This window comes from Neolamprologus multifasciatus, chromosome 16, assembly GCF_963576455.1.
Source record: "Neolamprologus multifasciatus chromosome 16, fNeoMul1.2, whole genome shotgun sequence".
Taxonomy (NCBI): domain Eukaryota; kingdom Metazoa; phylum Chordata; class Actinopteri; order Cichliformes; family Cichlidae; genus Neolamprologus; species Neolamprologus multifasciatus.
Window position 1 is genome coordinate 31,999,998 of NC_140454.1, and position 23,858 is coordinate 32,023,855.

Sequence of the window (23,858 nt, forward strand, 5' to 3'; positions counted from 1 at the left end):
CATTTTGAAAGTCACTGTGCACTGTATTCACTTACAAAGCAAAGGTACATTTACACGGTGAGTGGTAATGCTATAGGCAAATATGAGCTCTACAGTGTGTGTCTCCAGCTGCTGTTTGCCGCGAAAAATAACCAAGAAATACATCAATACGATATAAAGAACAAACCCTAAGCAGTTGATGTGTTCTGCAGATCTATTTCCACCGCAGATATTTTGAGTTGCGACTGTGGAAAAATCACAGGTGTGTCTGTTAACATTCATTAAAGTCCTCTCGCTGCAGAATTACCAGAATCAGCTGAAATGCCTGTAATTCACACCCACCAGCACTCCGGGCTCATTACTGACTTATAGTCTGATCACCAGAGCGTTACTGCCCATCTCTGGTGATCAGACTATAAGTCATAAGTCAGTAACGCGTAACGCGTTACTGTAATCCGATTAGTTTTTTCAAGTAACGAGTAAAGTAAGGGATTACTATTGCAAAAACGGTAATTAGATTACCGTTACTTTCCCGTAGGAACGCTGCGTTACTGCGTTACTAAAACCGTGATTTTCTTGCGAGAATGTCTCATGACAGTGACGTAAGCGAGTGTGATGTTCGTGACAACAGCTGTGTGCAGATCAACAATGGATCATATATCGAGTGCGGGAGAGAGTATGAGCGTGCAGCGTTTAAAGCGTGGAAGTACTGACCTTACTTTGAGTTTGATTCCGTAAAAAGTGACAAAAACATTAGAGTCCGTTGTGCGTGGGAAGAAAACTTCTTTTTACAGCGAAAAAACCCCTAAACTTCCGAGCAAGCACCGAGTAGCTACGACGTAATGGGAAACTCACAGAGAAACTGCGGTATCCTTCCACTGACCGCGGCACACCTGCACCAGGGTAAACCTCCGCCCACCCACTCCTGCTTTACAGGTGAAAATAGAGCAAAAGGACTGCTAGTCTTTGACTTTATTTATTTTCTGCTGTGTTTTACTTGCATCTGAAAGAGTGAGTGTAAACAAAAAAATAAATAAATAAATTTTATATATATATATATATATATATATATATATATATATATATATATATATGTATGTATGTGCTGGAATGTGCAGAAAATAGGTTTAAATGTTAAACTAATTTCTTCCAGTCAGAGAATGGTGCATATAATTAAAATTTTGCTTCATGCATAAAGTTAAAAGATTAAAACTAACAAAACAAGTTTTAAAAAGAGACTTTTCCATTTGATTACATTTTGTATGATGGATTATGTAGAAAAAGTAGAATTGGGCTGAAAGATCTATCGCTTTATCACCTATTCAGGTTGTAAATCATGTTTTTAAAAAGTAACTAAGTAACTAAGTAATTAATTACTTTTGAAAATAAGTAATCAGTAAAGTAACGGGATTACTTTTTGGGGGAAGTAATCAGTAATTAATTACTGATTACTTTTTTCAAGTAACTTGACACATCCAAACTGAGCCTTCACTTGATCTCAGCTTCACACCTGTAAAGTTTCCTGACAGCATCGACACATTTATTGAAAATAAAAAATAAGAATAAAATGACTGAAGATAAAGAACACCTGCTAACATACTGAGCACCGACTGTCTATGTTTTTTTAGCTTAAAGAGAGCTTCCCCACTTAGTTGATGTTGTCAAAAAACTGTTTCTATTAAAGTCACAGTAGGTGGTGATACTGCGATGCTGATCTACTGTTTTTATCAGTTTGTGCAGGATAAAGATCTCAAAACACAAATTTCTGCACATCATTTTAAGCTTTTCATTAAATCAGTTTATAGAATCAGACTAAACTATTCCTGACCCCACAGCAAAGCAGTTATTAGAGCTTAATCTCAACTAGGTACTGCGTTACATACATGCAAGTGCACATATTTCAGCAGATGCACCAGTGCAGCGTTCACGTCACACAATAAATGTGTACTTATACATTGTAATATTATTGTGTTTTATGCAATACTGTCTAAAAATTCCAGTAGAAAACGACGCCGGGCATCATTAGAGCACAAATTCAATTCAATTTCTTTTCTTCTCAACGAAAAAAACGGAGATAGCACCGTGTGCTGAATGCAAGTCGAACCTTTAGAGCGACAGAAGCAGAACGTACGTTTGAAACCGAGCTACAGGAGGATCATTAAGAAGCAACAATAGACAACCATGAAGGGGTTTTCTGTCATTTAGACTAAAAAGACTTTTCTCAGTGTGTGCAGACTTTGCACGATAAACACTTTACTTCAGTCTTCAATGAGCTTTGTTGCACTTGTGGGGGGAAAATTACAGGTTTATCCATCTTATTATGTGGCTGAGTCCAGAGAGCTCATGTAAATCCCTACACTCACTCTGCAAACTGTATCAGTCACAAACTGAAAGGACTTGTATAAGACCTCCTCATTTTTTTACATTTGTTGCAGATAAATAACAAAACTGGCTCGGTTATATTCGACAGTTGCAGCCGTCTGTCACACTTACATGCTTTACACTGACAGTGGCGCAGAGCCAGCGTTAAGGTCAAACGCCATCAGTCCAAAAGCCTGCCGTGAAAAGGTTTGAGGGTGTAAAAAAAAACGCCGCACAAGAAGTAGACACGAACTGTATAATGACAGCTGAGGAGTCAGCGCACGTAGGTGTGGTGGGGGCGCGTTTTAAACTGTGTTTGCTGTTGAAATGAATGTTTAACTACAGTCTCCTGTTACACTTTTTCTCCAAATAAAAAAATGCATTTTTACCAAAACTGGGGATTTAGACGTGATATTTCCTTCAGAGCTGGAGTGTCAGTGTGGGTTAGTGTCACAGACACGTGCATACTCATTCGTGTGGAAGACAATGATCTACTTAAAACGGACGCTCCACTTCATGGAGGTGCTCCGACGATTCGGCCCTCGCCGTCGGGGAAACCGAGCAGTGAGGTTTGCTTGACTCGCTGTCAGATGATTGTCGCCAGTGAGCCTATAAGCTCATCTCGGCTAGCATTAGCCGCTAACCCGTGGGACACTCTGAGGAACTCAAGAACTAAGCAACTTATCGGGAGGCTTCCAGTTCAGGGCATTAGAGCTGACTAAGAGCAAGCAGGGCAACGCTGGCCCAAAGTTCTGCTTAGTCATCGCTTTCCTCAGTCTGGTGTAAAAAAGTGCCACTTTCATTTCCGTGGTGATAAGGGAGAGCGAAAGGCGGGAAACAGACCCGTGTAATACTGATGGACGGAGTCACTCTGCGCGAGCGGGGCCCGAGTGTGCAAATCGGAGGCTAAAAATGCAGCATCAGCGGTGGTGGATTTACTTTGGATGAATGGACTTGACTCGGTGAGGGGAGCGGGGCGGGGGTGCGAAGGGCGGTGGGTGTCAAAGCAAGTGGCTGAGACACGGCTAATACTGCCAGTGAGCTGTGGCCACCTAAGTAATTACTACCTTTGCTGTTAGGCTAATCCCCAGAGCAGAGCAGCAAACTCAGGGGAGAAAAGCCTCGGAGCCTCCGGGGCTCCCGTCACTCGACTTCAATTACACAGAGACGCGGACCTGTCTCACCCAGAGAGAGGGAGAGGGGGAGAATGAGATACAGGGCAGGGAAGAAGCCGCCTATCTGCTTCAAATGCATTTAAATAATTCCTCAGAAATGTTCGGTGAACTACGCAGGGAGGACAACTCCAATTTCAGATTCAGATAACTCTAAGAAAAAGGAAAAAAAAAGAATAAATAATAAACAAGAGGACAGTCACATTATAAAACAACAGAAGACCGATTTCTAATGCTGCTCTCTATAAATGCTGCTCTCTCCTGTCTGTTCATAAAGAGGTAAACACTGAAAACAATAAAAAGAAGGATTTGAATTGAGCAGGATTGGTTTTACTGTTCAGGTATACATGTGAAATTTCTTCCATGCTGACTAACACTTTGTGCAAGCATATAGTGCATAAATATTTAAAGAAATGTAAAGGTTTGGTTTGTGACATAACACAAAAATAAGAGGAACAGTCACTGCTCTAAAAACACATTTGAAATCTAATCACGCATCGAGTTTCGTCGGAGCACGTGAGTTAATAAGGCGTGCTTGATTTTAAAAATTCAAGAAACAGTTTAAGCTTAAATTAAACACACATGCACGGAAACAGAAACAAAGACAAACTACATTCTGCACACTGACTGTTTGCGACCGAGAAAGAAGAAGGGATTCCACAGCACTCTGGTGATGTTACTAATTTAAAATTTGACAGGAAAGTGAGAGTAAATGATTTATTACATCAAGTGAATACTTTTTCTCTTCCTGCTGATCTACATAAGCCAGCTCAGCATCAGTCTCAGTCTGGGAACTTCCACTCTGTGGGTTACCTTTGCGTTCGGAGCGTTTCTTGCGCCTCCTCTTGAACCTGCGTCGGATCAGGCAGTAATAGGAGCCCAGACTCTGTGCGCCGTTGGTGAGCAGGGCCATGACTTGGTGCACACTACTAGAAATTCCACTAAACAGCTGCCTACCTCTGGTTGAGCGCTTCGTTAAAACTGGAGCAAATTAAACTTGAACTCACACACGTGGTCTACCTGCCCTTCAACCTTCGCCCTCGTCCGCTTCACACCACCGCTGTTTTCAAGCTACTGACATGAAGAACGCTCAACTCCACACACCTGCAGCGTTTCTTTGTTTCTACTTTAGTCCTTCCCTCATATCCAAACTCCCCCTCTCTCTCTCTCCATCCCTCCCTCCCTTTCCTCCTCGCTGCTTCTCTCCTCTGTTGACTCCATGTCTGCCCTATCAGTAGTCAGAGAGGGGAGGCGATGGAGTGGAGGAGGAGGGGACAAGCTGAGGAGAGAGACTCATGTTTTCATATTGATAAAAAATTAACACACAGACCAAAGGCAAACTCTCTACCTGTGTAATCCCAGCTCAAAGTAACTGACACATCCTACAAGCGACGCCAATGTCATCCACCGACTTCCTCCACCCGCTTACCAGTTCATCATACCGTAGCTTTCTGTGCTGTGTGACTGTAATAAGAGTCTATGTTTAACTATAGTCCCTCTGCAGTGAAAGTAAGAGTGTCGGCTCAATGCATCTCCAGTACACCCCCCCGTTTCTCTCACACACTCAAACATATGACATTAAAATAAGCTCATATAAAAAAGTTACAACTGCAATATTAAAATCATCCGTCACTTGTCATCATACCCACCTGTCTCCTTCTTTAAGATTTATATTTTTTGTATTCCCCAATAACGAGCAAGCTCACCACTTGAGAGGGTGCGAACTTAGAAAGAAGTACTCTGCCTCCCTCTAGTGGCCATCTCGTGTAATTGCAGTTTCACTGGGCCCAAACCACTTTTTTAAGCCACAGAAAATCGAACAACACTTATGATAGGAGTAAGTTATGTTAGCTTTGTTGACAAATGTAATACAATTCTATACTGGGTACAAACTCAGTATAGAGACAGACAAAGAAAGGAAGGAAGGGAAACGGCAAAAACACTTACCTCTGGCTGCCGTGCAGTCTGTGACCGGAAAAATCTGCAGGAGAGACGGAGAATACTTTACTAAACGACAGCGCTGACCAAGAAGTGTCTGCGAAAGCTCTTTTAGAGACGCAGTGCAACCAAGTTAGTGGCAGACAACAAGGAAATATGCACATGCTGGACTCATTCTTTCAAATTAGCCGTTTCCACATCAGCTCATCTTTCCCCACATTGTTCCAAAGAATTCCTGGATGGTTACCTAGAGCCACTCTTTGGATGGAACATGGGCTTAGGTGCCTGATCCCATTCATTTAGCTAAAAAACACAATTTTGTCAGTCGCTGGACTGTTTCAAGACTTCCTGATATTTTATTTGGCAAAAACGACGCCCTTATAAGGAAATGTGATCTCTGTAATTGGTACACAGATCACTTATCTTAGACTGCAGGAACGGTAAGTGGTCAGCTGCGTGTTTTTTTTTTTTATATGTTTCTTAAACGGCTGGAGGAGAAAAATCATACTGGTGAAACCAAATAATCTACAAAGCTTAAACCCGCTGATCTCACATGCCAATGTAAAAATGTAAAGACTGACATTGAAACGTCTGAGTGGGTAATCAGATAAGGCAGATCCTGTTACCATTATTCATTCACTATTATAAAGGGATAAATAAGCCAAGCACAATAAAGCCTGATCACGCCAATGCTCCAGACAACCTGCTAAATCTGTCAGCCATTAAATTGGCTGCTAATGCCTACAGATAAATGTGGAACGGCATGTGTGTTCTTGATGCTGTTGTCAGTTTTTTTGAATAATTAATAACTACCTCGTGTGATTGTTTATTAACTGGAACGTTAATAAACAATCACCTCATTTTCACCCTTTCAATATGTTAATATTTTCTATTAACAGCTTTTATTTTCTTTGGTATGCATGTGTACAAGTGCTTATTAATGCAAATATCTAATCAGCCAATTACACACCAGCAACTTTTCAGGACATAAACAGGGTCAACACGTCCTGATGAGGAGATGTTTCAGACTGTTTCAAGCAGATAAGACGTCAACTGTAGCTAAAATAACCACTCATTACAACAAGTATGCAGAACAGCATCTCTTAATAGAGGTGGGGGAAAAATTGATACTGTGTAGCATGGTGATATTTTGTTTGCTAATAATGTATCGATACAGGGACAGCAGAAATCGATATTTTGTTACAAAAAAGGTTTTTGTGCTCTGACTTCAGAGCATGTTGATCCTTTTTCTGAGCAAGAATCCTGACATTCCTTCACTGTCCAAATGTGTTTAACTTGTTTTTGGCAGCAATAAACATGACAGTTTACTTATTTTAATTTAAGACATGTTTTATTTTAATTAAGTTTAAAACTTTTTTATTTAATGTAAAATTATATTTTGTTTTAATTTACTTTCAAATTCTTCAGTTGCTGAATGGGCTGCATAGTTTTCATAAACTGCATAGTTCAGAATAGCTATAATTGTACCAGATGGTTGATTCAGTTAAGTTGGACTAGACTGTAATACAAACCGTTCAGTTTGTCAACAATAAAACTGAAATGAGAGAAAGACTGAGTGTGAGACTTTGATATTAGATAAAATGAATATTGATAAAGTTTACCTTTATGTACAGAATCTGAATATCGCAAAATATTTTAGAAAATTGCAATAATATCGTATCGTGTGTTAAGTATTGTGATAATATCGTATCGTGGGATGTTTGGTGATTCCCACCTCTATATCTTAACCTTGAGTTTTCTTGAACATGACAGGAGTTCACTGTATTCAAATGTCCTCCACAGTCACCAGCTCTTGGGCAAATAGAGCACCTTTGATATGTGGTGTCATGAGAGAGCCACATCGTGGATGTGCAGCCAACAAATCTGCAGCAGCTGTGTGATACTGTCATGACGATGTGGAAAAAAATCTGAGGAATGTGACCAGGACCTTCTTGAATCTGTGCCACAGAGAATGAATCCAGTTCTGACTGCAAAAGGGGGCCTGAGCCAGTACAAGGAAGGTGCACTTAATGAAGAGTCCAGTTTAATATAAAGTATATAACGGTAAGGCAAAAATTATAAGAAAAAATGTAATGTCATATATGTAATGATATATTGCGATATGTAATGTGCAATGATGGGAGGTACAATGTGATATTAGAGTCCAAATGGTACTGGATGTGTGAGGCTAAGCTCTGAGAGCGTTGTAGACAATTCAGGTTTTTTTGTTCTGTTCAAACAAACAAACAAACAAACAAACAAACAAACAAACAAACAAACCCCAGCAAATCTCTGACATCACTCTATCCAATATATCCAATATATCTGTGAATGGCTAACATCAGCTACTAGTAAAGGCCAACTGAAAGGCTCCATCTGAAACACTGCTACATGACCTACACTGCTCTATGAGTGCTGGGTCATCACAGACGAGGATTAAAAAAAGACATCGTAATTAAGCTTTAGCTTTGGTATATCAATGTCCACCAAACTAAAAATGACTAAACAAAAAATGGAGAGAAATATACACATAACAGGTGAAGGAGGGTGAATGGAAAAAACAATCGATACAGAGAAAACCCAGTGAGTGAGTACATAAAGCAAAGGAGGCCAGAGGGAGAGAGAAAAGGTGAGCAGACAAGAGAAACCTGCCCATATAAAACATAAAATGAAAATGTAATCCCAAAGTAAGCTCTTTTAACATGGGAGGCTGATTACAGCAGGTGAGACTCTTGTGTCACGGCTCAAAGCTTAAAACTGATTTATCATTTTTGGGCAGCAGTGGTTTGCTGTGTCATAGCAGGAAGGCAGCTCGCCTCTCCATGACCCCGGGTACAAAAAAAGGGTTAATAATATGGATGGATGGATGAGTAGATGGATAGATAGATGGATGAATGAATGGATGGATGAGTGGATGGATGGATGGATAGATGGATGAATGAAAGGATGGATGAGGGGATAAATCGATGAGTGGATGCATAGATGGATGGATGACGGATGAATGAGTGGATGGATGAATAGATGAGTGCATTGATGGATGGATGGATGGATGGATGGATGAATGAATGCATGGATGAGGGGATAAATCGATGAGTGGATGCATAGATGGATGGATGACGGATGAATGAGTGGATGGATGAATAGATGAGTGCATTGATGGATGGATGGATGGATGGATGAATGGATGGATGGATGAATGGATGGATGAATGAATGAATGGATAGATGGACAAAGGAGTAGATGGATGGATGGATGGATGATGAATGAATGGATGGATGGATGAATGGATGGATGGATGAATGAATGGATGGATGAATGAATGAATGGATAGATGGACAAAGGAGTAGATGGATGGATGGATGGATGGATGATGAATGAATGGATGGATGGATGAATGGATGGATGGATGAATGGATGGATAGATGGACAAAGGAGTAGATGGATGGATGATGGATGGATGAGGGGATAAATCGATGAGTGGATGCATAGATGGATGGATGACGGATGAATGAGTGGATGGATGAATAGATGAGTGCATTGATGGATGGATGGATGGATGGATGAATGAATGAATGGATGGATGAATGAATGGATAGATGGATAAAGGAGTAGATGGATGGATGGATGATGAATGGATGGATGGATGAATGGATGGATAGATGGACAAAGGAGTAGATGGATGGATGATGGATGGATGGATAAATGGATGGATACATGAGTGCTAACAAACAACAAAGCAGAAATGTGGGGCAAAGAGGCCTGCACAAGAAAGACGGTGAACGTAAATATACTCCAGACGCAATTTCATTCATGCTTCTGTGTACAAGCCAAGCATAACTCCAGCTGGCCAAGTTTCACCACGACAGGCCCGGCTGCGTGACTGTTTTCTGTTTGCTTTGTTTTTTTGAACGGGAGACCAGTCAGTCCGCTTCCTCAGTGTTTTCTGTTTACAGCGACTGTGCAAAGAGCTGCAGAAAGGCCAGAAGAGACTGCATGCACGCTCCGCAGAGGCACATGTTGTTCCACAGCAGAGACTGCAACCTCCGCTCTCTCTCTCTATTTCTTGGCATTTGCAGCACATACTGAATGGACAAGGGGAAAGAGGCTGTGGTTAGGCAGCCAGTACTTTGCGGTTGAATTTAAAGGCATTCCAAACTCAAATAACAGCCGAACTCCTGGTGGCCTTCGCCGTGGTTTGACAGAGAAACACGATCATTGACAAAAACAACCTCTTAAACTGTTTTACAGGGACAAAATCCAGGCTACTGTGGTGAACCCATCTGTTGGTTCATGCGTGCACTCACAGAACACTACAAAGCACAAAGCCCTAAAAATAAACTCAATGGGAACCTTTTTTTAAGTTTTGTGTTTTCCCCAAGTCATTCTGAAACTGTTCATCTAAACGTAAGAGGCAGTTCCAGGGATGTAGAGTTCAGTATGAGTCTAGCTGCTTTACTAACTAGCCAACTTGTGCTATTATTAATTTAATTATTCCATAATTAGTCACAACAATGATGCTGAAAAAGATCTACACTGTGCAGTGTAATATAACTGAACACCCACTAAGATGGACATCTCAAAAAGCGGTCAAATGGTATGTCAACACACTACATTTACACTGTACGCTCATTGGCATTCATCAGCATGCCTCATTAAAACCTGGAACCAAACCAAAAGCCATCGTGCTAACAAGCTAGTTCAAAGCAAAAGGAAACCAATGAGTTACCCAACTGATCAACATCCGGAGAAAAACAGAAAACACAAACCTCCGAGTGCGGCCCTCAGATGCTGATGAGTTATCTAGAAAAGCTGTGCTTGTTTTTTTCTTCACTCTCTGTTTGAAAACCTAAAGTTTGCCAATGTGTTTATTTTTTTGCACTGAAGCAGTCATCTTACGTCAGTGTGGAGAACCAAGTGAAGACCTAACGCAGAGATTAAAGCGTGTTCTGCGGCGCTTGAATACCTGAATGTGAAGTCAGATGAAAAATGTCCAGGCAGGAGCAGCGCAGCTTCATTGCCTTGTGAGGAAGTCACGCTCCTAAAAGTAACACTCCCTGAACCTCATCTTGTGAACGCTTTGGCAAGAAGGAGAGAGAGAAGGAGAGATGGTGTGTGAGAGATTTGTAGTAGACTGACGAGGTGGGGGTGGGGGGTGTTTCAGAGGACGTCCTCTTACTGGAGCCCTTTGATCAATAGAGTCGGGGCAGAAGGTGCATGGAGAATAACACGCAGTGTTGGGAAGGTTACTTTTAAAATGTATTCCATTACAGATTACAGAATACATGCCCCAAAATGTATTCTGTAACGTATTCCGTTACGTTACTCAATGAGAGTAACGTATTCTGAATACTTTGGATTACTTAATATATTATCATGCTGTTTACAACTACGTGAATGTACTATTGCTGTGATTTATTACTGTTACTGAAGGTCCGCGGCTCCGAACCGTAGTAAAGGGACCTCTGGCTAATACGGTGGGTTCTGTGTCGGGCTCGTAGCCGAAAACTAGCTTTACTTTGTTGTCTGGGTCAACTTTGCTAGCGAGAGACAGAGAGAGGCGTTGAAAGGCTGCTCCAACAGAACTTATTGTTTCGGAGGAAAACACGAACACGGTGTACAGTCGAGTCTTAATAGCTTACTTACAGCTGGGCTCGTCAGGCTCTCTTCTTGGCTGCAGTGGTTATTATTATATTTACATGCTTCCAGCTCCCGTTTCTGCTCGATGACAGCTCGTACTTTTCCTTTTTCTCCCTCCCTCGCTCACAGACACATAACGGGTATGGCAGTCCATTCTCCCTGCAGCACGGACTACACTGCCTATGAGGCTACATTCTTTAGAGCTATACCTGTAGCATTCTGCCTATTAGCTTAGCACAACAACAACAAAAAGGCCTCTCTCACCCAGGGAACACGCAGAGAGAGAGCGTCACCCTGTAACCATGGCAACCGTAACGCTGCCGCCTGGAACAACAGAACGTAGCTGTCAAACAAAACCAAAACAGGCCTGACCCGCCACAATATGAAACAGGGAAGTACCGCCGTGTAATCCATTTATTTCAACAAAGTAACTGTATTCTAAATACCACCTTTTTAAACGGTAACTGTAACGGAATACAGTTACTCATATTTTGTATTTTAAATACGTAACGGCGGTACATGTATTCCGTTACTCCCCAACACTGATAACACGGGCGGTTCAATAGGCTTGATGGGGGCGATCAGAAAAATGGCAAAGAAGTAAAAAAGCATTCAGACTCTAAGACTCTAAGACAATAATTAAGTCTGAGAGGTTCAGCGTGGAGGAAAAAACGGTTTATGAAAGAGAAACAGAAAATCAGTCGACCGCGTGTGATATGAGGAGTGCGTGCCAAAAATTAGGTCAATGGCTCAGTAACCGCTGGCCACACACAAACACACACGCACACGCACACACACACACACACACACACACACACACACACACACAGTCTAGCCAGGGTCCTGATAAGCCATTAAGCAGCTACCCCTCCTGCTGACCTACCTTTTCCTGCTACTACACACACACACACTCGCACGCACACACACTCACACATTTTAATTAATGCATTTAATTGAATGTGTGTGTCATATTGAGATTGATTGCGCGCCTGCCCGTAAAAAATTCATGGGAGATAAAAGCTGGATCACCATGTGCAGTTTTCTCCACGATGACAGCCTGGAAATGTTTTTGCTTTTCTTATTTGCCCAGCAGAGGGCAGCACTGTGACATGAATGTTATTATGATGCTGTATGTACACAGGGAACATGTACAGAGAGAATCATTGATTTTCTTTCTTTTATCTTTGCTTTGATGAGCATGCTGGGTGTAAAATCACCTCACGGTTTCTGCTTGAACATAAAGGAAACTCAAATCTCTTAATCAATGAGGCCGCCTCTCTTACACCAGCACCTGTCCCAGGTGTCGGTGCGTAGAAGAAGAAGAAGAACTTAAAGCACAAGCTGGAGCAGAAGGTGCTGACTAAGACAACACAAATGACACATGCGCAGGGCGACTGCCAGCACTTTAAAAAAGTCGCACAGACACGAAGCCAGCAGCCTGCCCACATGCTAAATGCAGTGAACTTATGTGGGAACATTTTTAACATTTTTTGGTGAGTTTAGTTTTTTTTTTTTTTTTTTTTTAAATCAGTGTGACTCCAAAAATGTTGCACAGCTCTGAGTTCCTTTACTCTGTATTCAGATCCATGTTGTGAGCGCTGTTCTAGGGGGAGGATTCTGTGATGCTCAACAGAAGACGCCTCGGGAGAGCACATGTCTGGCCTGTAAACACCCAGCCAGAATTCACAATGCAAGAAGATGAAGTGCTATACGTGTATATTTGGTAGCGTGGGTCTTCAAGCATGGCTTGTTATTGTTTATCAGCTTTTTTACATGAAAAAAAGATCAATTTCAAAGACTAGAATTCATATTAATATTACAATGTGATGTATTTTGGCCACCACAGAGACTGAGCAGTCCATCAAACAGCTGCTAGCATGAGAAGGCTGTGATGGATCATATAACTGAGTTTACACTCGATACTCCTACACTGTGACCAGGTTCTATGTAAAACTACAGTACTGGCAGCATAATAAAGCTTACAGTACAGCTGCTGTAATCATAACAGTTTTTACTGTGACTTGTTTCCACAGCAGGTCTTCCTCCCCTCACCCCCAACCGGTCATGACTGATGGCCGCCCCTCCCTGAGTCTGGTTCTGCTGGAGGTTTCTTCCTGTTAAAAGGGAGTTTTTCCTTCCCACTGTCACCAAGTACTCACTAGAGGGTTGTTGGGGTTTTCTCTGCATTACTGTAGGGCCTTACAATTTGACACTATATAAATACAATTTAGGTAAAAATAAAGTATACTTGAAATATATAACACATCATGTGTTTTGTTGTCATTTTACTGTTCTTACTGTAATCTCTACCACAGTTTATAACTGCAAAAACGCACCGGAGTCCTGCAGAGTCATTAACACCACATCTCATGCTGAACAGGAACTTAATCTGCACGAACCCGCACATGCACCCCGAATTCAGCTTTTTGTCCTTCCAAAACAATAGCAGGATGTTGGCTTTTGTTTCCACCACTTCTTCCACCGTGTGAATACGGGGAACGCTCCTGCGCTCTACATTTTAATAACCAGAAGATGAATGCTGGCCAGGGGTGGTTAATTAATTTAGGAGTCCCAGTCACGGTGGCAGCTCTTTGCTTGTTAAACCTGAACGCAGTTCTCAGCAAAACAAACAATTAAAAACAAACAAAAATAACAACAACAGCAGAAAAACAGCCCATAATAATCCACAGCTAATAAAGAATAAACACTGCTAAAATATTGATTTAAACATAAACACTTAAATTCCCATCTGTGCCGCCACTGTTAGACTGCACATATTTCCTTATGTTCCTCTTAAGGAAATAAGAACCTTAACACATAAATTAGATGATTTATGGTTGGACCAAAGCCTGTGTGTCCGTTAGGGCTGCCACAAACGATTATTTTGATAGTGGACTAGTCACTGATTATTTTTGCGATTAGTCGACTAATCAGATCATCATCCATTGGACATAAAACGTACAGCTTATTGCACCAGCAGCATCTGCTCTTATATAACTATCATTAGCTCACAGCTTTAAGTGTTTAAGGTATGTGCTAACTAAAAATAAAGACAAGATGATAGTTTATTAAATTTTAATGAAATCTGCAGATTGTTTCGGTGAAGCTTAATAAACTCCTTGCTATCTAAAATATAACGGGACACTGGAGTATATTCTCGAGCATCTCACACTTCTGATAATCAGCTGTCTGCTTGATGTTTATTCAGCTGTGTAAAAACTATAACTTTAATCTCAGCCAAACCGATTTACTCAGGAACAAATAAAAAAAAAGCCAAACAATAACATTTTAAGTTGTCTAAGTGACTTATATATCATGTTTAACCTGAGTATCGAAAGACATCGGTGGGTTTGAAAACGATTTCCCGGGAGTCCGGTGTTCTCACGGCTCTAGTTAGCCTAGCCCCTGGCTAGCTATCAAGCTAGTGGGTAACAGACGTCTCCGAAAACGTCGGAGCGCTTTTGAAAATATGTGGTGTCTTGATAAACTGAGCAGATATTTGAGGTTTACACAGCTACATTCTCGCTTAAAAATATGTTAAACGTTTATTTTGTGACCCAGAAAGAATAATAAGAGTAATATTAAAACTAACTAGCTGCCACCATTGTTGGAAACTGAGCTGGGCTGCGCTATGAATTCTGGGACAGAGCTTCTTCTTCTTCGGGGTTTAATGGCAGCTGGCATCCTTGTACATGCAGTGCTGCCATCTTCTGTTTCAGTCCGTTATTACACTCTTAAATCCTGCTACTTATTCCTGCGTCTTTTGTGATCTTACAAAGCGTCAAATGACGCGTCGACTATTAAATTAGTCGTCAACGATTTTAATAGTCGACGTAATCGTGACTAGTCGACTAATCGTGGCAGCCCTAGTGTCCGTCACTGGTTTCTGAAACTTTGAGCGTTTTTCACGTCACTATCTTGAAGTAAAAAAGAAAACAGATGACAGCTTGCTCATTGGCTTACGCTTTGATAACCAATGTTTTTTACAAATAAAGTTTACGTTTTTTAATTCAATGTGACTCAAAACGAGTGACCGAGCCCATAAACTCATCAGGCAGATGTTCACAGTGTTCATGTCAGAGACCAGAGGCCTTTTTGCAACCGCAGCGATCGACATATGGTGCTCTCAAGATCAAATGCAGGTTTAAGGCTCTTCCATGCTGGCTTGACTTTTGAGAAACAGAAGCTACGTCCAAGCAACAGAGTCAAATCCAAATAAATTAAACAGTATTAAATTGTGCGATTTAACACAACACTGTACAAACGTTTCACATAAACATACATTTTATTCATTTGAGGATCAAATCCCACCATCGATAGGGTGTCTACCCCAAGGCTTCACGAAATCCAGCACATTTACAATATCGGACATGTTACTGTACAAAACTGCCTACATGTTTACAGCGACTTGATGAAAGACTTGTCAGATCCAAGAAAATGGATGTCAAGTCTGCAGGGGACTCCCTGAACTTTCATGTTTGTTGTGCCCTTCTGATGAGCCTCCACTGAAGCAGATGAAAAAGCAGCTGGTAGCTCCATGTGCATCAGAGGAACCAAACGGCCTCTTCACCTTCGCCAACAGCGCGAGTGACAAAAAAACTGCATGTATTGTATGGGAAAAATCCAAATTCAGGTAAAAACACGACACGCCGCTGCAAACCTCACCAGCATCAGCTAGATATCACCAAGCTTGAGTGAAAACACCGTGCTGTTAGTGAGAGACAAAAATACTGGCAAGATGCGAGCAGAGATGAGCGAGAAGGAGAAGCCAAATGAGAAGGTGGCTGCCTTCGCTAAAATTAGACCTTAATGTGAGGGAATACACATAAAGGAACACACGCATCTACCAAGTACCACACAACAGCTCATGAATTCTCTATAAACAAACCAGATAGCTAAAATAATCTTCTGACTTCAAGCAGCTTCCAAAACTCTAATTACTCACCTGATTAAAAAAGAATCATTTTATCAGCTCCTATATTTTACTGCTCAGCTCGTGAAACGGGAGTCTGGTTCTTCTCTAAATAAGAAGGCCCGTAAATAGGAATGACTTTATTCTTCCTATGGGAGTTTCCTCTAGTTCCCAAGCCTACCATCAGCTCCCACTACCGGGTGTGGTCCACTACTTACCCAGGCATCCAATCTCTTTGCCTGGGACACATCCGCTCCACCGCTTGTGGCTTTGGGCTTTTCGTCTGGAGCTCGAGCAGCGGTTGCACGCGTGTGTTTGTGTGTGCGGTCGACGTTAGAACGGGGAGAACAATGGGCAGCTCTGTGTTTGCCCTTCTGGCAAGATATATACCTGAAGGGCAAAAGCAACCAGAGTGGGAGAAGGGCAGCAGACTGCAAGCCACGAAGGCGGCTTTCAAAGGGCAGGCTGAGATGACTGTTTATTAGGTGCCGTGCTCCATTTTCTAGGGTGCAAACTATATATATATATTTCAAAACAAATATACACCGAGGCAGATGTCATTACACACACATCAGAACCTGTGACAAAATGCATCACGTCTCCTCCGACGCCCACGCTCCTCCAGTCTGATTTGGCTTAAACAAGGTGCCCAACCGAATACCAATAAAGCCGAGCTATTTTGATTTCGTTCCGCAGTTGTCATGTCGTTTCTCGTGTCAGCTCCGGCTCAGCTGAGCTGCTGCGGGCAACAATATGACAACAATCTCAGGGAAGTCCTCAAAGATTTGCACAGTGCAACAGAAACACACACACACACAAATAGCAAGTTATGTGTTTGAGCTCCAGATGCAGGTAAGCTGCTTATGACTGTGTTTTGGGAATATTGTAGATAGGTCAGATCACAGCGTCGTGGAAGCCACAGCTGCGATACCCCTGCGTGAACTTGACGCCTACTTTAGTCACGAGATGTCAACGCAAATTATTGGGCAGCGTAGCTCAAACTACTGACGATGAGCAGTGGATCCTGTAACGGATGCTCAAGGATGCTTTAGCTGTAAATTAATGTGACGATAAGCAGTGCACCGGAGACAATCCACGCACACTTTCTGCCCCCTCACACACATAAACACACAAGTTTGTTTCTCACAATCTCCAACAGAACATCTCATCTGCTTTCTTTCTTCGCTGAATTTTTTTTCCTCACTCGAATCGTCCTCCTTCTCCTCCTCCATCAGCATTTTCTCCTACGACCAGCAAGTTCGCTCTCTCAGCCTATTTATCTCTCTACCCTGCTGCGTGCCGTGTCGACAACACGAACTTCCCTTTCCTGTCTTATAGGGAAAAAAACTGGAGGTCACAGAAAAAAAGGATGTGTAATTGTCAACCTAATCTGAATTCCAGTAAGACCGTCACATCAGCCGGCACTGAAGCTCTCGGGCCGACTATATAACACACACTCACTCACTCAAAGGGTTTTTACTGCACCGCAATGCAGTGTGACATTGAGGATAATGACTGCACTCACACTCACACATGCACACACACATCCCTGCAGAAAAACACCTACAATTACACAAAGAAAAGCCAAGGTGCGCAGGCACGGTCACCCACAGTTTTCAAGGAATTTTTAGTCAGCACACAGATGAAAAGCCTTGACGGCTCTTTTGTTATTCGCAGTATTTAGTACTTTGTGATTTTCTGATCTTACACCCCTCGTGGTTAAAGTAGCTTTGATTTGTTTTCGTGGCTAGAATGATGGAAACTTGTAACAACATTTCAAGTATTCACACAAAAAAATCTCTTCAAACTAAAGTCTTACTAAAGGTTTGTTACATCAACGAGCAGCACTGAACAACAGCGCCAGCTTCGGCTCCATAAAGACAATATTTTTTAAAATAAAGAATTAGATTACATATGTGGTAGTGCGGGAAAATAAAAAAAATACTGTGTATAAAATAATATATATACACAGAATCTTATGGCGATAAGTAACTTAGCTGATGGAGTAGAGCTGGGCAATATATCGAGTTTTTAAAAAATATCGATATATTTTTATACGAGATATAAGATGTGACAATATCCTTTATATCGATATAGTCTATGTTACGTTATAATTATAGTTGTGGAGCCGCAAGTTTGCCTCTCTTTCATTCACTTTTGTCTTTACACAACGTTACTCGGCCTCGCCCCTCCTTCACTGAACACAACCCCCCCTCCTCCCCCATCGCTTCACCTGCAGGAAGCGACAAGATGGACACGGCAAATCTCCGTTAACGAGTTACTGCGCATCGCCCCGTGCGTGGGGCTGGACAGCGTCAACGTGTTAGCTAGCTAACCACGCTAACGAGCTAACCAGGCTAACGAGCTAACCACGCTAACGCCATGTACGGCCTAAAATCCTTTCATTTTCTCAAAAGTTGACAGCGCGCCTTATGTATGAATTCTGGTTGTGCTTGATGGCCGCGAAGCGATTTTATGTGGTACACAGCGCTCAGCAATCTGTCAAAAATGTTTTAGTACAACTTTGGTAAGCTACGGTGCTGCACCGCTTGATGGATTGTCGGAGCATTACGGCTACCGAGGAGCCTCGCGGAGTGATACGTACTGTGCTTCAACGTAATATTACCCTACTGTGTAAGGACCATAAATGGCACCTGTTAAGAGACGTGGTTACGACGAGGATTTCAAACTCAATGCTGTCAGTCACACAGTAGAAGTTGGGAACAGAGCAGCTGGGAAATCTGTCTTTGTTACTATGCTCAGCGTCTTTTAGTTTACATTTTGACTGCACAATTGTGAGCTTTTTGTTATGCACAAAAACAACATAGTTTTCTTTTATTTATGGAGCATTATTATTTAATAAATGCTCATAATTAATTTTTGAGTAAATTTTATGTACAGCTATGCTCTATGTTAATAAAAGTGCCTGTGTGACATCTGGGACACAGTGTGACTAAGAACTCTCTTTTTGTTCTTACTTTATGGCTTTAAAAAAAAAAATCGAGATATATATCTTATATCGCCGTCCAGGTAAAATATATCGAGATATGAATTTTGGGTCATATCGCCCAGCCCTATGATGGAGTCAAAGTTTCTCTAATCACAGGATGAAAGACACCAAAGAGCAGCTCAAGGAAACAGACCAGCACCGACTGTTAGCAGCAAGGGGGTGAAACAAAATGCTAAAAGCAGTTATAAAATATATACTGCTCAAAAGGGGCAGCACTTAAATCATACAGCACATCTTGAATAATGAAATATTACGGTTCAAGACTAGTTTTACATCATGTTGTTCTCAGCAGAGGAATCCAGAATCGCCAAGATTATGAAGGCTGAACACAAAATCACCCAAAAAAATTCAAAGTAAAAGTTGTTGAAGTGTTGCCTTCATTCTTTTGAAGAGCAGTACTTGGGAAACTGTTTTGTTACAAACACAACGCTGTCAAACAAAGCTTTGAAGTTTTGATAAATGTAGGCGATTAAAGCTAGTTTAGCTTCAGGGTGCCAATACGGTTACAGAAAGAAAATGACCTCCAGCCAGTGAACTATAGAACAGGAACAACAATCACTACTTGTACAAGCAAAAGAGAGCAGTCATGTGGGAAAGTTGTTATTTTTAGGGCTCAAACAAACTGACACACAATCAGTCAAACATCTGACTTATTAATACTGATAAATGACTCTGTGATTGACTCAGCTTAATACTCCGAGCTTTCCAGGATTCAGTTCTTTTTCTTCCTAAACATGCTGCTTTTTATTGATGCAGGATTTTTGCTCTCCTTTTGCGTATGCACTGGATGCCATCGTGGGAAATGAAGAAAAATATTTGCTGACAGTTACTCTCTTATTTTTATCCGACGTGCAAACTGTTGCAAGATTTGAACTCGCTAAACTACAAGCTACTGCCTCGCTGAGGAACTTTTTAAGACGCGGGGAAACATTGCTGCATCAGGAAAGTTTGAGAACAGCCCCAAAAATAAGCCATAAAACCTCCCAACTATCCTTCATCGCCTGCTCTGGTGGGACTGCGCACACATCTCTGTGCGATGGGCTCCTACGCAGGTGCACAAATGAGTGTGTGTTCGTGTATCATAGAGAGCGCCTGTGTGTGTGTTCTTCTCCTCTCTTGGACTGTCTATCTGGGTCAGCCATCTGGGGAGTTGCCAAGGCCTTGGCGAAATGGGCAGCTGGCCATCACAGCTGGTTCACAATCTCAAACACACACACACACACACACAGAGGGAAGTGCAGAGCCACCAGGTAACATCTGCATTGCCACCACTCAGAGCAAGTATCCAGCGCTGCCACCTGATCCCTCATTACCATCTCTGGAACTGAAGAAGTGAGAGGCAGACCTTCACGTCCGTGCGAGCCCACTTCAGGACAAAATGCTTGAGAATCGGTCTGACTGTAATTATCGAGGAATGCGTAAATGCTTGTTTGTGTATGTTTGCCTACACTTGCATGATACGCTGACACAGCTTAATCTCACTGGATAGGAATGCGGAGTACAAGCTAATTAACCACTTCCAAGATGGCGACTAAATCCATCCCGCAGAGCCTCTCCAACCTCCTTTTCTTTCAGCCCTCCTGCTGTACAATGGTAGTTAAGGCTTTCCCACACCGCTTCTATTCAATGGTCGCGGATAGGATTACAACAGAGGTGCTCAAAAAGTAGGCCACGGCATGTTGTGTTTGTGTGTGTGTGTGTGTGTGTGTGTGTGAGTCTTACATTGCACAGAATGACATTATAAAATCTGTGTATGTAGTAAAGTAGGTTAGGGTTTTCACCTGGTGAAATGAAAACTGTCAGTGGGCAGTCTTGATCGGTGAGACCTTTTTCCTGGAGGACGGCACACACTTAAGATGCAACAATAACACTGAGTTTCCACAGGAAACAAGTTAAAAGCTTCCTTCAGAGGCTTCATCCTGCAACGGGATACGTGTTTATCTGTAAACTTTATTGAATGGACACTCGGATTTCACAATCACAGATTAATCTTTGTCAAGTTACCTCACGGAAATATTGGTACACAGGGATGGAGATTGCATAAGGGTTTATTTTTCTGCATAGATGCTCTGACTGGTTGCAGTTTTTCCTAGAAAGGGTAAGGAACTGCACACGAGCATTTTATAGTCAGAGGAATAAATCGAGTGAAGCAAATCTAACAAGACAGTGTGAGCTGGGTGGTCAACTCGAAGAAAAAAGAAGAAGTTTTCCTCCCTGAATTGCAATTTCCGACATGCTTCTCGGTCGGTTCTGTTGAGTCTCCGACTACTTCGTGCATCTCTGAAGCAGAACAAAGAAACAAAATTACAAAATAGAGGAATGCATTAACTTTACCTTTCTGTGTAAGAAAAAAATCAACAATTAGTCACAGAAGAGCAGAAAAGCAACAGCACTACTGTGAATGTAAAGAAGTCCCCTGTAGCGTTGCTGTTGGTCAATATGACAGGCCAGAAACCACAGAGGGCAAGTGAGGCACAGCAGATGTCCCTCTATCAGGCGTGCCCTCAGCCCCCAACCCCGACTTCCTTGGTTTCCACTCATTGTTTTTTTCCCTTTATGAAAGTCTTCCACTGTCAGCCTGATGAATGACAGTTCAAACAAGGCGTCAGTGCACACTTCTAGTGCTGTAAGGTCCTAAATGGGCGAATGCTGAGGCCCCAGCAGAGGCTGTGTGGTTGCCAGTAGCCATGGTAATTCCAAAAATTGAGATTTCTTTTTTTAAAAGCAATCTGCAAAATCCTAAGAGAATGCAGTTTCTTTCAGAGGTTAAAGGCAGTCAAGCATGCTGTGTCTACACAGTGCCATTCTTTCATCAAACAATCCAAAATATTTCAAATTAAAATCTGTTCTTTGAATAAAATGTAGCACAGTTTCTGCACTTCTGCAGGACAGACATGCAAATATCTGTAAGTACAAAACAGCTATTTTTTTCTCTCATTATAATGCCTTTTTTGTTTTTGCTTAGTAGTTGCACTCTGAGAAAGTTATAAAGCCATTATGCTGCAGAACTGCCGCTGACATCTCCTTTCACCGGGTAAAGGCCACGGTTACATAAGGGTTACTATTTTAGTTTGCCAGCCAACATCCCTCTGATGGAAGGACCAAAAGACTCCAGTCAGTGCTGCATCGCTAATGGGTACTCTTTAAACACACACACAAGATAGAAAACTGCTGGTAAAAAGGAGTTTTATAATCCACATAGCTTTGTAATTGATTTTCTTTATTTTTAACCTTGTTGATACAGGCAACAGGGATAAGCATTTATAGTCATTTTGGCATTTTATTAAGCATGCTACGCTTCTGAAGCTTCAAAAAGAAACAGCCTCAGGTGTAAGTCCTTCTCATATGTTTTGGTGGACAGCTCTACAGTGGGCTGAAGGACTAATGACTTAATGGGATGCCAAAATGCTGACCAAGCATGGTTTCAATGTCATTTGCTCATTTGGTCACCGAAGGTAAAGCAGAGACCGTGATAGTGAGAGAGGAGACAAGGAGGCAGAGAGAAAATGGTGCTAGAAGCAAATGCAAATGTAAAATGTAGTGTTTTATGGATGCAGAGAGAGAAAGGTCAAGCCAGCGAAAAGCAGTTCACTGGCATCTATACCTCGAGTGCATTTTCTTCGTTGAAATATGAATGAAATGGAACCTGAAAGCTGCAACTGACTGAACAGGTACCAAAAGAAGACTTCAAATTAGGACCTAAATCATTTATTACAATAAACTCAGGCTGAAGACCTAAAAAAATTGTTTTTATATTGAAACAAAAATCAGCCCCTATAACATTAGAAATCTGTGTGTTTGTTTCTTTGACTGCAAACTCCTTCTACACCGTCAGGAGTTGAGCAACCAAACTTGGCACATACATACATCTTCAGCCGCTAGAGGTTCTGACCCACATCAGATGTTATGACGTTACCCTGTTGCCTAGAAACCACCTAGCAATGGGCTAAAACGACCCGTTTTTAGCATTCATCCACCTTATAAAAGCATCCTATCTATGGGCTACAATCTTTTTCTAACAACAATAACATCCTAAAATAATATCTACCACTCTGAATTTTTTTGAATAAGTGTATCAAGAACAGACACAAACACCTATGAATAATTATAAATAAACAAACTTTATGCAGTCTCATGTTTCACTAATAATTTTGTTTTCTAGTCTTGAGAAATGTGTTCAATTCATTTCTTTTGATTTACCTGCAATATTTACATCTTTATATGTCACCTTGCGGTCATCGTGCTATGTGACGTGTAAAAGAAAATATTCATTTTCTCATAAAACCTTTGCTCTGTGGGAAACTAGAGAAGGTCTCTTAAATATTACTGTTGTGTTTGGTTCTGTATGGCTGAAAGATAAAAATAAACACTGCTGCATCCAGATACTGCAGCTTGGTGAGTTCTTTACTATTTCATGAATAAATCATTATGAATGTGATCCATGCATTAACTATTACTATCAGCTACTGAGTAACAGCTGATCCCTTATCTCGTCTTGTGACCGCTTTGGTTACTAGACACGATTAACAATTTATCTCCTCTTAATATCCACCAGTGGTAACACCGCTTGCAAAAACTCCCACAACTCCCATTGAAACCGTCTCCAAATATCCGCCTCGAAAACATTAAATTTGCAATGGAGAAATTTCCCCGTCTGCAGTGTGGCTCTGGAGATCCGCCCCATTTGCTTCAAATTCTCCTGTCAGGCTTGGATGCTTCACTGCCGGCAGGAAAACAACAAATTAGAACTTCAGAGGAAAACGTCTCCTGGACTCACCTCGGCTCACTTTTTGTTTTCCGTCTCCTCTCTGGTCTGCTTTGCAGATCTGGTCTGGCGTGTCACGATATT

At 41.6% G+C, this 23,858-nt stretch overlaps 1 protein-coding gene across 9 annotated transcripts in view; it reads right to left on the reverse strand.

Moving 5' to 3' along the window:
- Positions 1-23,858, reverse strand: part of adarb1b (adenosine deaminase RNA specific B1b) — a 137,107-nt gene that overhangs the window by 49,100 nt on the left and 64,149 nt on the right. For 4 of the 9 annotated variants that reach the window (XR_014869771.1, XM_085135212.1, XM_085135209.1 and 1 more), the window contains one exon: positions 4,326-5,493. Coding sequence is in view for 4 of the 9 variants with exons in the window: in XM_085135212.1 (XP_084991338.1) it covers positions 4,326-4,425 (100 nt within the window). In the remaining 5 variants the exon portion in view is untranslated. Of the gene's footprint in view, positions 1-4,325; positions 5,494-10,413; positions 11,556-23,858 lie in introns of those variants that run through there. The other 5 variants (XM_085135216.1, XM_085135213.1, XM_085135214.1 and 2 more) reach the window with 3 other exon arrangements.